The sequence below is a fragment of the Bactrocera neohumeralis genome, chromosome 4 (assembly GCF_024586455.1).
Source record: "Bactrocera neohumeralis isolate Rockhampton chromosome 4, APGP_CSIRO_Bneo_wtdbg2-racon-allhic-juicebox.fasta_v2, whole genome shotgun sequence".
Lineage (NCBI taxonomy): Eukaryota > Metazoa > Arthropoda > Insecta > Diptera > Tephritidae > Bactrocera > Bactrocera neohumeralis.
Genome location: NC_065921.1, coordinates 78,563,612 through 78,575,721, shown reverse-complemented (window position 1 = coordinate 78,575,721; position 12,110 = coordinate 78,563,612). Strand labels below are relative to the sequence as shown.

General features: G+C 33.9%; 1 protein-coding gene across 13 annotated transcripts in view; it reads right to left on the bottom strand.

The window, feature by feature from the left end:
• LOC126755508 (heterogeneous nuclear ribonucleoprotein L) overlaps positions 1-12,110 on the bottom strand; it is a 309,695-nt gene that overhangs the window by 190,827 nt on the left and 106,758 nt on the right. For all 13 annotated transcript variants that reach the window (XM_050468132.1, XM_050468130.1, XM_050468134.1 and 10 more), the window contains one exon: positions 2,405-2,542. In XM_050468132.1, the coding sequence (XP_050324089.1) occupies positions 2,405-2,542 (138 nt within the window). The remainder of the gene's footprint in view (positions 1-2,404; positions 2,543-12,110) is intronic.

Sequence of the window (12,110 nt, the reverse complement as noted above, 5' to 3'; positions counted from 1 at the left end):
GCGGGCAAACACAGGCAGCGCATTTTGCCTGCGCCATCAATTTCTGCGCTCTTTCAGCGGCATTGTTATTGTATGCGTATAAAGCTAACGGTTTTTTGAGTGATTTTTATTTTTTGTTTATTGGCTTTTGCTACTGTTAACGCCACCTGCCACCCAAACTTTGTTGCTGTTCTTCTATTGCTTGTACTCCTTTCCACAAACACACACACACACATAGGTGGATATGTGTCTGTGTGTTTATGCGCCTTAAAGTGCATACACATGTTTCCCAGATTTTTTTTGTATTTGTAATAGTAATCCGCTGCAAAATGCGCACCGCCCAGGAATATAAGTAAATGTGTATGTACATATGTGTGCATGTTTATGATGGACAGCAAATAGCTGTTACGAAAAAGTAGAGGCGGAAAAAATCTTTTGTCGCCTGAGCAACAATTTTTCACGTTCTTGTGTATTTTTTGTTGTTATATACTTTTTTGTTGTTATATACATTTTTGTTGTTGTTGTTTTATACTTTTTCGTTGTTGTTGTTTATATGCCTTATTTTATGTTGTTGCTGATATGCGTCACGACATCGACTGACAGTCTGTCACTCATTTTTGCACTTTCCACTTAGCATCTGCAATGTATGCAGTGGACAAATATTTATATACCCTGCACGTAAAATTTTGTATGTGTAAAATATTGCGTAAACCATTTTTATAACCATGTCAACTCCGAAAAATTTGAAAAAACTCCGAAAAAATTCGGAGGAACTCCGAAAAATTGGGAATAATTTAAAAAAAATTGGAATAGCCCTGAAAAATTCGAACGAACTTCGGGAAAACTCAAAAAAATTCCGTAGAACTCCGAAAGAATTCGGAAAAACTCTGAAAAATTGGGAATAATTTAAAAAAATTGGAATAGCCCTGAAAAATTCGAAAGAACTTTGGTAAAACTTCAAAAAATTCGGAAGAACTCCGAAAAGTCGGAACAACTCCGAAAGTTTTCACTAAGTTGCCTCTGAACTCATGGGAGACTTTACTTTCACAAAATTTGGCTTTCAATAAGTTTCCGACCAAGCTCAACAAACAAAATCCATCAATTTTCACTCGTCGCAACTCCGAAAGATTCGAAAGAAGTCCGAAAGTTTACACTAAGTTTCATCTGCACCCATAGAGAGACCATGAAGTAACAATTTTTTCACGAAATCTCGACTTCATTCAGTTCCATCTGGTTCTAAATGGCACTTGTCACATATCGTGGCAGAGAGTTTTAGCTATACCCGAATGAAAGGTCGGAGATATTGGTACTACTTCGTTCGATTGAATCCCAGAAGTGATCCCGAGACAACAGGTCTGTGATATCCGTTCCGCTTTACAGATAACGGCTTGAGTACCAACGATGATACCGCGATAATAGTTTTCAAGAAGTTCGAATATACTTTTCTACTTATTCCAAATGCAAAATTTGAGAAGACCGAATATACAATGGAGATCTAGAGATGATTCCTACTACGTACTAAAAAACATTTATTTAAGTCCAATGATTAAAACTAGATAGGGCCTACTGAAACTTAACGGAAAACCTGAGATAGATATTCTGTAAATTCAAAATCTGGGATTAGTTGTCGAGAACAGCTCGACTTCCCTGATCTGTCAATTCCAAGCCTAAGGTCAGTTGTCGAAAACAACAATCAGGTAGCTTTAGACTTAAGCCTTCGAGCTCCTGGCTTAAATGTTTAACTCATTCTTTCTTCTTCTTTTAACTTTAGTGCCTCAGCACCCGCTAAGCTGAGATTTCAGTACAGGTATGTTAAAAAAAATTTTCACCAGCTGTTTTCTTTTTGTTTCTCTTTTTTTGTGTCCTTTATCCATCATCCTTGCCACCAAGCCTACGTTGAGTGATGAGGTTGTTGAACGCTCAATGGGCGCGGCTGGCTGTTGTACACTTAGGCGGCACTCAGCGTTGCACTTCGACGTTTATTTTGCATTTCTACACGCACACACACACACATACACATATTGTGTTCCGGGCTTTGTTCCTTCACATATAAACACTCAACAGTAACTTGGCTAAAAGGCGACTCTAACGAGGCTAAAAACGCGCTTACAGCTGAAGTACACACAAACTGCCGTGGTATATGTGTATTTGAAGCTGTATGTATGTATATATGTATGTATATATGTATGTGTCTTTGTGTACATGTATGTGTGTGTGTGAATATTGTTATATCACAGGCTTGGCGCTCTACTAATGGCTTACTCCCGTGAAGTGTTGCAAAAACGGCGATAAAAAAGATTTTTCAAATCGACTTATATACTAAAAGTATATATGTGTGTATATACACATACCTATATAAAGTGACATAGGCATATACATACATATATATGAATATATGCGTTAGCATGACTGCACGTGCACTTACCACTGTGATGGGATAGAATGGATTTATGATGGTGAAGAGTAGAATGTGATTTGGCCGCGTGGTTTCCGGGCGTTTCCGTCGCAGATCATCATTGGATTTGTTGAGCAAAGCCTGTTGCTGGCTCTGTTGTACGACCGCCTGCAAAAAAAATGCAAGAAGAAGAAACATATTAGCATACATGTATGTATGTATGTGTGAACAAACAATGTGGCATTAAAAAAGTTGTGGTTGCTTAGCGTTAAAATGTGGAGCAAATATGATGGATATTTGATGGGGAACATTTTAGTTTTCCTGCCCAGCATATGAAATGCATTTCTAATAGCGGTACTTTCGGTTTTTAATATGTTTTCGTTTTTGGTTTTTTTATTATTTTTTTCATGCAACGTTTCTGTTTTTTTAAGTGAAAATATAATAACTCGCAATAAGCTTAAATCTATGTAAGTACTTATATGTGTGTATATAAAGAGCTCATATGACTAAATCATGGCATAGGCAATGATGAGTCAATAATTTTAAGGCACAGTAGTGTGAAAATTTTTTTAGAAATATTTAATGTATAAAAAAACATAAAAAACAGAAAAAAAGCTATAATACCATTCATAAATACAAAAAGTTTCTTACAAGAACTTGATTATGACTGCTCACTGTGTATGGCAGCTATATGCTATAGTGATGCGATCTGAACAATTTCTTCGGAGAATGCACCACCACCTGAGACATTTGTCCATGCCAAGTTTCGTGAAGATACCTCGTGAGATGAAAAAGTTTTCCGAACAAACACTTGTTTCCGATCGTTCACTTTGTATGGCAGCTATATGCTATAGTGATGCGATCTGAACAATTTCTTCGGAGAATGCACCACCACCTGAGACATTTGTCCATGCCAAGTTTCGTGAAGATATCTCATGAGATGAAAAAGTTTTCCGAACAATCACTTGATTCCGATTGTTCAGTTTGTATGGCAGCTATATGCTATAGTGATGCGATCCAAACAATTTCTTCGGAGAATGCACCACTACCTCACACATTTGCCCATGCCAAGTTTCGTGAAGATACCTCGTGAGATGAAAAAGTTTTCCGAACTATCAGCTTTTGCAAATATACATAGAAATATACGATTCCGACAAATGAGCAGCTCATCATTTGGGAAAGCCGACATTGCAAGAGTACAAGTCCATATTTCAAAAATAGAGGGACTAGTTTGCGTATATACAGAGGGAACGACGGAAATGACGGAAATTATGCATATATTTTAAAGGGTATCCGACGCTTCCTTCTGGGTGTTACAAACTTCGTGGAAAACTTAATATACACTGTTTGAGCTCAGGCCACCAAGAGTTCGCCAAGCTGTGAACTATTGACGGCCTAAGTTCTTAAGTTAAATGTGTCAACCCAAAAAGTAACCAAGAGCGACAGGACAGAGAGTTCGGATTAAAATACCTGAAACATTCTACGAATCTGCGGTGACGTGGAGAATAGAGCCCGCCACAAAATAATCATACACTACCGCTAGAGCACTGCCTAGAGGGAATACCTACCCACGAGAACGAGACAAATGACTGACGAGGGACGCTACAACGGGAGCCGTTAGACACAAAACTTCAAATTGCAAGCCACGACAGGGTCACATATGTTGGATAATAAACGCCCTCCAAGACGTAAGTCAGCTGTGAATAACAAATAAGTACTCACCGACCAAAAAGGCCAGCACAGATGCCACATGAAGGAATCAAGCAACGAAGTATTACCACGATTTTGACAAATGATTTGGAAGCGTTGAACTTGGGCTGATAGTTGTGGCATTTTGCTACTTCAGAGGTCTGATATTTTGCAGAAATGGCTTTCAGGCGCCTCCGCCTGTTAAAATCTTGACAGGTCTTCAAGTACGTCGCCAGTAGGTTGGCGGTACAAACTCAGTTGATTGAAATCCTGATTAATACTATGGAACGGAACTAGGTCCTCAGATGCATGCAAAAAACATGCTGATGTTTCAATGCAAGTGACAACTCTTCCAAAACGAACTGCACCAAGTCCAGTAGAACAAGAGTCAAGAAAAGGAGGCTAGGAGCCAGAAAGAAAAGAAAAAAAAAAGAAAAAAATAGCAGAAAAAACAAGATAAAAGCGCAGAGCAAACCCCAGGCAGCGCCAGACGAGAAAAAAAGAGGACAAGCTTAAGAAGCAAAGACGGGAAAAGAGAACCAAGTACGGCCAGAAGCAGTGCTAATTAAGCCGACAGAAGATCGCAAGTATGCCGAGATGTTTCAAAATAGCCTTATGGCGGACCAAGACAAGGTGAAGCCTGGGCAATGCGCAAAGCCAAATCAGAGACCTGCTTCTCGAAATGAAGAGAGGATAAAACCCGAAATCAGAGCTCCAAAATGCCCTTAGGAGCAATATGTATATGTGGTAGAGCTGCTGTAAAATAGCTAAAGCAGAAAGCCACAATGGAAATACGAGCCCTCGGTCTTCTTAATCGACGCGGCAGAACGCACAACCCTCGTAAGACGCCAAGTTAGAGGTAGTATAAGAAGAAATAACTATGATTAATAGGGCTTAAAACGAACACGCGCATATGTGACGTTGACAGCCGTTAGCGCAAACGGAGTACTAAAGGAAGGCCACATAAAAATAGTATGGATCAGTTGCAGAATGAAGCTCAGGAAAGAATTTAAAAAAAGCTATAGATGTTTCAACTTCGGCCATAAGCAATAGGAATGCCAAGAGCCTGACAGAAAAGGCCAAGGACTATGCACACGATGTGGGAAACCCGAGCACAAGCTGAAAGACTGCAAAAATCCAACGAGTTGTTAACTCTGACACATAATTTACAGGAGACATATTTTCAGCTAGAAATCAGGTAGAGGTAATAAATTGGTCTTTGAGGCGTTATGCCTTATGGAAAGACCCTGGAGAAAGTTACCGCGAAGGCAGTGGGTTAGTATTGCAATGGGAATGTCGCAGGAAACGCGATTCGACCTATGTTTTCTTGATGATGCGGAAGTTTCCGGTTTCGATCTCAAAAGCTCTTGTGACACTAATTTATGTTCTACGAATTTGCTAGTGACTACTCAATATTGCCATTCCCTAACCAAACTTGTCGAGATTCGAAGGATTTTGGGTTTTGAAACCGGTCGCTTCTCAAAATTTTGACTCTTCGTTTCAGATTTTTTTTCTCTTTAGGAACAATCGTTCCCGGTTTAGGATTTCTTTCTCTTAAACGAATAGAGAGACAGACCAGATGTTTGGAGACTTCATGTTGAGTCTTTTTGGGAGTAAAAAACTCGCAGTAAGAGATCCACTTTTAACAAAAAATTGTATATGTTTAATGCAATTTGAGATTATCTGGGCCACAAAAATTTGGAAAATTTTCTTAAGTGTTTGAAAATCAAGCATAGTGAGTACCGCATTCCCAAAAGGAGCGCCTTAGCAACAGCAGCCCGAATCTACCTGTGGAGATAATCGGCGAAATTTCAACTAGAAATAACAAGCAAGCAATCAGATGTTTAAGAAAAATGCTCAAATTATTACATAACAAACCGGCGTACTAAATATAAATATTTAGGTGAAACGTGCGGCGCAATTGGAAAAATATACATACTCGTATATTGGAAAACTAGAGCAAAAACCCAAAGCGTGTAGACCAAAAGGAAAAAATGCGGAAAATTAAGTAAAAAAATATGAAGACAACAAAGAGTACATTAGAGTACAAGCTTTTATTAATATTTCTATACATATTTACAACCATACATGTATAGATGTGTGTGTGGTTGTTGCCGCTTTGATGCACACACACGACACCAGAGCGCGGCCAACGCAGCAATCAGCTTGTACGAAAGACGTCAAACAACTGTCAATCAATGGAAAACATTTTAGACTTTCACACCACAGCGCTAAAGGGTGAAGCGGAGGGTGGTGGTGGTGGTGGAGCGGGCGTCGAAGGAAATCAATCATCAGGCGCAGGAAAAAAGTTCATTTCAGTGGCTTTTAATAGAAATAAGACTTGACACCTGAGTGCTGGTTGCGCATGCTTTAACAGCAAAACAACAAAAATTTACAAAAAAAAATTTAAAAAACACAAACAAATTAAGATAAAAATTAAAAAAAAAAATAAAAAAAAAAAAATATTTTTCAAAAAAATGTAAAATTAAGTCATACAAAAGTTTAACATGAAATTAACATTCCATTGTCGATGGAATGCGTCAAGGTAAACAAAAAATAGATCAATATTTTAATAACTTAATTTTAAATGCACACAAGAACTTTACCTTGAATTTATGTTTGTGTGAAGAAAGTATAAAAACTATTTAGAGCAGGAAAAGCGAAAGAAATTCCTTAAATATGTGCGCTTAAAAATTTATTTTTAAGTAATTTCAGCATGCACGTACTTAGTTATTATGTTTTTACCAAATTGTTACAACAAATGTACTAGTTACTAACTAGTCATTTTTAGACTAGTTGGCTGAATTTTAAGTATTTTTGGCAATTTAAGCATCTGAGTACTAAATTAATAAATTTGTTTAAAAAATCACAACTAGTTATCAACTAGTTATTTTGGGTCCAATTGGCGAATTATTAGAAAATGTGAATTTGAAACTACAAACGAAGTTAAAAATTATAATAAAAATAGTTGAATGTGTAAAAAAATATTAATTTGTTTGTAAGTGGTTATTAACTAATAATTTGGAGCAAAAACTGTGGACTTTGTTTGGGTAGTGTATTTTTCAAGGCAGAAGTAAGGTTTTTATTATTAATTTATACATTAAATCATATTATTCACATTCATTTAATAGAAAACTAAGTGAAATGTCACTAGCCGCTAACTAGTTATTTTGAAACCAATTAAACAGATATTTTCGTATTTTAGTCAGAAAAAGTTAGCAAAAAAATTTAATGTGATTATACGATAAGAAATATTCATGTATAGCTGTTAAAACTATGTAAAATAACATTCTCAAGCAATTGGTATGAATTTGACTAGCCAGTAACCAGTTCCAAGAAGATTAGTTAAAATATTTTAAACTTTAACATTAAAAAATCAGTAAATAAAGATTTTGCAAATAATTTTAGGCAATATTCTAACAAAAATCAATATTTGTAACTAGTTACAAACTAGTGTTTTTTAGACCAGTTTCCAAATTCTATTCTGCAATACATTTATGCAATATTATAATAAAAGTCTATATTTGTAACTAGTTACAAACTAGTGTTTTTTAGACCAGCTGCCAAATTTTACGCAAATAAAAACTTAGCGCAGTATGAGCTAGTAAGCTTACATACAAAGTAATCTAGAACAATTTTTTGCCGAATTTTAGCCTTAAAATTTGAGTTATCTTGGAATTATTACTTCCAACAGCCACTCCACCGCAGCTGCTCACCACTCAAATAGCAAGCATTTTATTAGCGACTATAACTATGCCAGTTAATAGTCCATTTCCCTGCCGCACAGTAGAAATCTCTAATTTGCTAGCCACATTGCATAATGTAATAATTACATTAATTGCCTCAACACTTCTACTTTTTCGTTTCCAGTATTTTTATTTATTTTTTGGTTTTTTTGTCTGCTACTAAATCTCGGTCGCGCCTAAATAAAGGCGTTTGTTTCAAATGCTTTGGCTAAATATACTTTTTTCTAACATATTTTCCCACCAACCGCCGCTATGAATGATTGTTGTGGTTTAATTGCCTGTCATTAACTCATTACAAGCCGGTCAAGCCAGCATGCTTGCTTTGTGGCGTGGTCTCTCAGCTTGGTTTAACTTCGCTTGGCTTTGTCGCTGTCGCTTTGGCTAACTGACTAACTGCGCGCAAAGCGGAAGGCAAGAAACGAAAATTACGAAACATAATGTGGCATACAACAGCAACAACAAAAGGTAGTTGCTTTTTTGTCGTTGTAGTTATTTATTGCAGTCTTTCTTCTACTTTTAGTGTACGCTAAGCGTTTGACATTATTACGCAATGCGCATAATAAATGGAGTTCAGCGAAAAGAAAAGATGAAAAAGCAGTAAGGAGGAGAATGGGGCACAGCTTTAGGGTCTTTTTTTATGCAGAGTAGACTGCGGTTAAAACTTATGTGATTTGGACACTTTCCGGCAAAAATTTGACAGCAATTGCGCTAATTTGACGGAAGATTAAAGAGTTAAGAAAGATGAGGTGTGAGAGAGTGTAGAAACTTAAAAAAAGTTCAGAAAAAATTTTTTGAATACTTGTGTAACAAAAAAACTTTAAAATAATTTTATGAGCAAAAGTTTTTAACAGAGTTGCAGATGTCAAAAATTTTTTTTTTTAATTTTTGGTTTAAAAAAAATCGTTCAAAGTACTTTTATAAATAAGGAAAACATTTTTGACAGAGTTGCCAAATGTCCGAAATTTTATTTTTGGTATTAAAAAATTTTTGGTGTAACAAAAAGAGTTGCCAGATGACCGAGAATTTTTTTTTCATTTTAAATACTTTTAGGACACAAATTTTTTCACAGAGTTGCCAGATGTCAATAATTTTTTTTTTTCATTTTTGGTATAACAAAAAAATTCGTTAAATACTTTTAGAAGCAAAAATTGTTTAACAGAGTTGCCAGTTTTCCAGAAAATTTTTTTAACAGAGTTGCCAAATGTTGGAATTTTTTTTTTTTAATTTTGGTGTTCAAAAACCTTAATAAAAAATTTCATTAAATACGAGATTTTTTTTTTTTACGGACAAAAACTTTTTTTTTTAACAGAGTTGCCAGATGTCAAAAATTTTTTTTTTTAATTTTTGGTGGAACAAAATATTTCATTAAATACTTTTATAAGCAAAAAAAACTTTAATAATGTTACCAGATGTCAGAATTTAAATTTTTATAACAAAAAAACTCGTTCAAAATACTTTTCTGAGGAAAATTTTTTTAATAGAGTTGCCAGATGTTGAAATATTTGTTTTTTTAATTTTTGGTGTAACAAAAAAATTTGTTCAAAATACTCTTATAAGTAAAAAAAAAAAATTAACAGGGTTGCCATATGTCAGAATTTTTTTATATTTGCGTATATAAAATTTATAAAAGTCTTTAAAAAATAGTATGAGTTTTTTTTTAAAGAAAATGTTAATAGTTTTTTGCCGGATGCAAAAAATTTTTTTTTAATATTTTTGGAAAATTTTGTATTTTGTTTAATTTTCCAGATTACATATTTTATTTATTTCTTTATTATAATTTTTTGTGTCTTTAAAAAAATGAGAAAAAAATATCAAAATAAAACAATAATAATTCAAAATTTTGTATTTTGTTTAATTTTTTTATTTTGTTTATGCAAAATTATAAAAATTTTTACAACATAGAATAAGAAAAAAAAAAATGTGTTAATAAATTGCGGGATGCCAAATTTGGTTTTAATATTTTTGAAAATTTTGTATTTTGTTTTATTTTCCAGTTTATATGTTTTATTTATTTCAAAATTTAAATATTACTCTTTTTTATTTAAAATATTGTTTTATTTTATATTTTTTTCATAAATTATTATTATTTTTTTTTCCAAAAAATATGGAGATATTATTAAAATATTTAAATATCGAGATCAAAAAAATATATTACAAACAGAAAAACATATTTTTTTAATAAAAACAAATAGAGATTGAAAAATTATTTTTTTTAAGTTTATTTTTTTTTTGAGTTTATTTTTTTTTTAATTTTATTTGTTTTTTTTTTTACTTTCTTTTTCCAAATTTATTTATTTTTTTCAATTGCTATACCAAAAAAAAATATTTAAATTTTTAACATTTTTTATTCCAATAAAACTTTTTTGTATTACATACTATTCTTTATAATTATATTCTCCCCCTCTACACACATTCCAGACACTTAACTCTGCGCCATTCACCACTTTTCACTCCCTTTTCCACTTTCTATTCATTTAAGATTTCATCATTGTTTTATGTCCTAACTTCTTCCACAATTAGTGCAGAGAGTTCGGAGTTACAGTTCAAGCGCCTTTATTGTCGCCGCACACAATAAGTGCTTGACCCCATAATTTGTATGCAAAGACGACGGCAGCGCCGACTTTCAGCGCGTTGAAGTTGTAAAAATGACATAAAAGGTAGCAGAAATGGCAAAATAGAAGTTGAAGAAATTATGCAATCGTAAAAAAGAGAAAATTGCAGTAAACCGTAAAGCGCTTTCTTTCAAATAAAGCGGAGTGCTAAAAAGAAAGGGAATAAAGCCGGTAAAAGCCAGTTAAGAGAACAGCTGGCGCTGCTACAGTGCAATGTGGCAAAAATGGAGCAAGCGTTAATGACTTTTGGGAAGTGGTGCATTTGCTGATTTTGGCGCTTAAAATTAATTACATATTGCTACAGTGATTATATATTTTTATTAATTTTCATTAAAATTTTATTTTTATGTTATTTTATTATTTTTTTTATATTTTGATGTTAATTATTCTGAAATATTTGGTTTTTCTGTTTTTAATTTCATTTTGGTGATTCACTCTTTTTCGAACATTTTCCTTCCAAGTAGTGTTTATCTAAACGTTTATTATTTTGTTTTCACTATTTTTACAATATTTTTTATTTCAGGTTATGTTTATATTTTTGGCGAATTTTTACAGAAAATTATTTACGACTTTCTGGCTGCATCTAGCCAAACCTAGCCACATTTTACACACACAAAGAGCATAAATATATACGGATACTAGGTTTATGATATGTATAAATCGTAAGCTAAAATGCAAAATAACGTAACACTACTTTTCATAAGTTTACAGGCGAAGAAAAAACGATATATTAAAACCACTCAAATTGAAACAAAATTTGAATTTGGTTATAAAATGGTTATACATATATTGGTTATAAAATGGTTATATATTGGTTATACAATGGTTATATATTGGTTATAAAATGGTTATATATTGGTTATAAAATGGTTATATATTGGTTATCATACTCATATTGAATGGTTATATATTGGTTATTATAACAGTTAACGATACCGATTATTTTTTGTTTCATAATACTGTTTTTGCATTTTAGGTTACAGTATGTAAGAATGTGTTCCAAGTAGAAATACTTTTTTCAATAGCATTTTTTGACAGATAGCACGGTAGTCGTGTCAAGCTGTCATGTTATTTTTGTTCAGTATTGTTTGACATTTCATCATGGAAAGACTTACGCCTGAAGAAGGTTTACAAATCGTTCAATTTTATTACGAAACCTCACGTTCTGTAAAGAATGTGTTTCGTTGGCTTCACTCAACTTATGGTCAACATAATCGGCCTACTAACCATACTAATCGCAACACCATCCATCTTGAGACCCAGCATTCATTATTGGATAGTATTCCACCAAATAGACCACGTCCAGCACGCAGTGAAGAAAATATAGCAGTCGTAGCTGAAAGTGTACACGAAGATCGTGGAGAGTCGATTCGGCGCCGTTGGCAGCAACTCGGACTGACGTATGGTGGTACCGACTTGGCGCATTTTACATCGAGATCTTAAATTGAAACCGTACAAAATACAGCTTGTGCAAGAATTGAGAATTGAAGCCGCTCGATCTTCCCAAGCGACAGCGTTTCGGCTTATGCTCTTGAAAAGTTACAAGAAAATACGATGTTTTCTAAACCAAATTTTGAAAAGTTCCCAGAAGATCCGACGTTTTCGAGCCAAATTTTGTTCAGCGATGAGGTCCATTTTTGGCTCAATGGGTACGTAAACAAGCAAAATTGTCGCATTTGAGACGAAGAG